General features: G+C 50.8%; 1 protein-coding gene across 2 annotated transcripts in view; it reads right to left on the bottom strand.

The window, feature by feature from the left end:
* ADPRH (ADP-ribosylarginine hydrolase) overlaps positions 1 to 2,349 on the bottom strand; it is a 21,437-nt gene extending 19,088 nt beyond the window's left edge. Inside the window, exon 1 of one of the 2 annotated variants that reach the window (XM_019525699.1) lies at positions 2,211 to 2,349. Coding sequence is in view for 1 of the 2 variants with exons in the window: in XM_019525697.1 (XP_019381242.1) it covers positions 1,522 to 1,551 (30 nt within the window). In the remaining variant the exon portion in view is untranslated. Of the gene's footprint in view, positions 1 to 1,521; positions 1,626 to 2,210 lie in introns of those variants that run through there. The other variant, XM_019525697.1, reaches the window with a different exon arrangement.
* Positions 2,350 to 3,089: the final 740 nt, after the last annotated feature.

Here is a 3,089-nt window from a genome sequence, read left to right as displayed (position 1 = left end):
ACCCCAGTTCTTTTTCCTGCCATGGCAGGGGGTTGGATTTGATGATCTGCTCAGGTCCCTTCCGACCCTACTAACTATGAAACCTGAGGTGATGGGCCTGATATTTTTAAGAGCGGTGAACAACTGGGAATGCCATAGCTACCCCTTCCAGATCTCCTTCATGCCCAGTAAAGCTCAGATTTTTGGAGGGCAGAGGACGTGAGAGAGAGCCTAGCGTTGTGAAAAGGAAATGTCATTTGCTCAGTGCGCTGTGCCCAGACCTCTTTGGGAAATGCTCCCATAGTTTTTAATTTGGGCAGGCTTTTACCAGGTGTGGTCAAGGGCTGGGGGGAGCGGCTATTTGGGGATGTCTTATTTAGGGCTGCCATATTTCCAGTTCCAAAAAAGAGGACACCTGTTGCATGGGGGGGGGGGTTATGATTGTGGGGGGCAGTGATATAGCAACAGCAGTGCCCTGCCTGTTCTGTTGCCCCTCACTCCCGACCCACAGCCTTCTCCTCCCCGCAGCCCTGCAGTGCCTCGTGGCTGCCCAGCCCCTGCAAGCAAAGGCACCAGCCCTGCCACACAGCTCCCTGCTGCCCCTGAAGGGCTCCCAAACCCCTGCTGGAGGGGCAGGCACATCCCCCTGCCCTGCTGCAGCCCCCACTGCCAACAGGCACCCAGCTCCTCACACACCCAACCCCTCCACAGCCACCCACACCCCTGCATAATCCCCAAGCCCTGGCCCTCCAACCCCCCACTAGCAATAGACTTACCTGCATCCATCTGCAGAGCTGCTCCCCCCCCCCACACACACACACACTTGGCTGCCTGCTGGCCGCATGCATGTATATGCACACTTGGCACCCCCTGCCTCCAACTGCTCTCCCTCCATTTCCCCCAGCCCCAAGCAGCTCCTTGCTGGAGCAAGCTGGGAAAAAGTTTGAAAAATCCATCCACACAAAGATTGGAGGATCCAAAAGAGGATGTGTCCAGGAAAACCGGGATGTATAGTAACATCCTACCTTATTACTTGCTATTTTTTTTAGCCTATGCTATTTTATCTGTTGCTTTATATTTATATTGCAGGGGGGGTAGGAGGCTGCAAGCCACCCCCAGCCTCTCTTAAGGGGGCACAGCACAGAAATCAAACAAACAGGGGAATCAACTTGGGCTGACCTGCAGGACTGCGGTAGCTGGAGACCCCAGCTTCGTGCCCTGAGAGGCCCTGTGGGACCAGCAACTGCAGCCCCCCAGGCTGGGAAAGGCTGCCTGGGGCAGGGTGGCGCTCAGCTTGGCTTATGCTTTTGGTGTCTCTGTGGGCTGCCCCAGGCAAAGGAGGCTGCGGCCTGCATGCCTGCCCCAAGGCCGGCTGTCTGGCAGCTTTCCCTTGCGCATGATTTCTTTATAGGGCTGCACACTGCACTTGCCTGTACGGCACAGGAGCAGCCACAGGCAGCAGGAGAAGAGAGCGGATTTTCCCTGTGCCCCTGGGGCCTGCTGGGAGAAGCAATGCCAGAGTTAAACGGGAGGAGTACTTGCATTTTGATAGAAGAACAAAGCCTGCGTCATGGTGAATGTGAAAGCAGCCACTTCCTTTCCACGGGCTGCCCCTATTGGCAGGCAGTGTTGTCATTCACTGCCAGCAGCCTGCCTGGGATACTGCAAAGGCTAGATGGGGGGAGAGGGGAAATGGATTGAGGCAAAGGAGCTGAATGATCAAATGTACGAATACAAAAGGGGGAGCAAGGCCTCAGCCTGCAGTGCTGCGGGGAGAGACTGGGTGTTCAAGTGAGCTGCCGGCAGGGTGGGGAGGCAACACTGATACTGTTGTGTGCTTCAGGAAGAGTGCTGCATGTAGCATTGGGTGCTATGCTTCAGGAAAGACTCAGAGACATGGGAAAGAATCCAAAAGAGAACAACACAAAGGATTAGCTGTCTAGAAAACCCGGCCTGGGAGGAAAGTTCAAAAGAGACGGGACTTGTTTTAATCTAGAGCAAAACAACGGACATAAAGGGGCTTAGAGACAGTGTGAACATTTTTCTGTACCTAAAGGGGCAGGACAGTAAGTGTGGCCCTTAATTTGTCTTTGGGGTGAGATCCTCTTTCACAACACCAAAGAAATTGCTGGTAGAGGGACTTGAACAGGAAAGGGGATTTGGACTAGGACTCCAGGACACTGCAGTAAACTGCTCCGCAGCAATATGCATACTCATTACTAATATGTTACCTTTTAACTTGTTCGGGTAGTTAATCTTTAAGGTTGCTGCTTGTCCCCTTGGTCAGCTGCTTGTTACCTGAACACATACAAAAAAACTAGAACTCTTGCTTCCAAAACTATACCTTTTATTAGACCAACTGGGAAATCGCAAGAAAATGTCCTTTCCTGCAAGCTTCCGGGATCAAAGTACTCTGGGATAAAGTCCCTTCATGAGACTGGGAAATATATAGATGGTACAAGATGGTCAAAAGTCCCCATAGGTAGGAAATAAACTTCGCTTGTGCAGATGAAAGGCTGTCTCTCTGGGGTCATGCGAGTGTCTTTGTGAGCTGTGCTGAGCATCTCTTGGATGTGTAGATCTGGTAGAAGTCCTTCCCTGGAGGTGTCAGATGGCAGGCAGGGAGGTGAAAAATCTTTCTTGTTGTTCAGCAATGACATTTAAAATCCAAAATCAGCTAAAATTCAGCTTCTTCCAAATTTCAGGGGTGTACTCGGACCAACACGGCTATCCTAAGTGCTATCTGGTGGACAGTAGTGCTAATATACCTTTTGGTATTCAGCAGGCAGCCTTCAGGCTCAGCAGGACATGTCACTTCAATTTTAACGGCATACCTGGCTATGCTTGCCACACCCTTCTTTTTAAGTTAAGGTAATAAACCTAACGTGTAAGCCTGATTTTTGATGATTTCCCTTTGACTACTGGCTTACTCACCTTTACTAACTCCTGCTCTCGCTTCACTCAGGCACATACAAGGTGATCTTTTTTTTTGTAAGGTCTCTTCTGCCTGACAACAAAGTTAAGAACTTCAGCTCAGCCTTGGTTCCTACAACGTTTGTTATTTTTGCATCGCTGTGGTTCATGCAACTTAATGATAAGCTCAGCTCTTG

Source organism: Gavialis gangeticus, unplaced genomic scaffold (genome assembly GCF_001723915.1).
Source record: "Gavialis gangeticus isolate Ggan-Ray unplaced genomic scaffold, GavGan_comp1, whole genome shotgun sequence".
In the NCBI taxonomy this organism is placed as follows: domain Eukaryota; kingdom Metazoa; phylum Chordata; order Crocodylia; family Gavialidae; genus Gavialis; species Gavialis gangeticus.
This window is presented reverse-complemented; position numbering and strand designations above follow the sequence as displayed.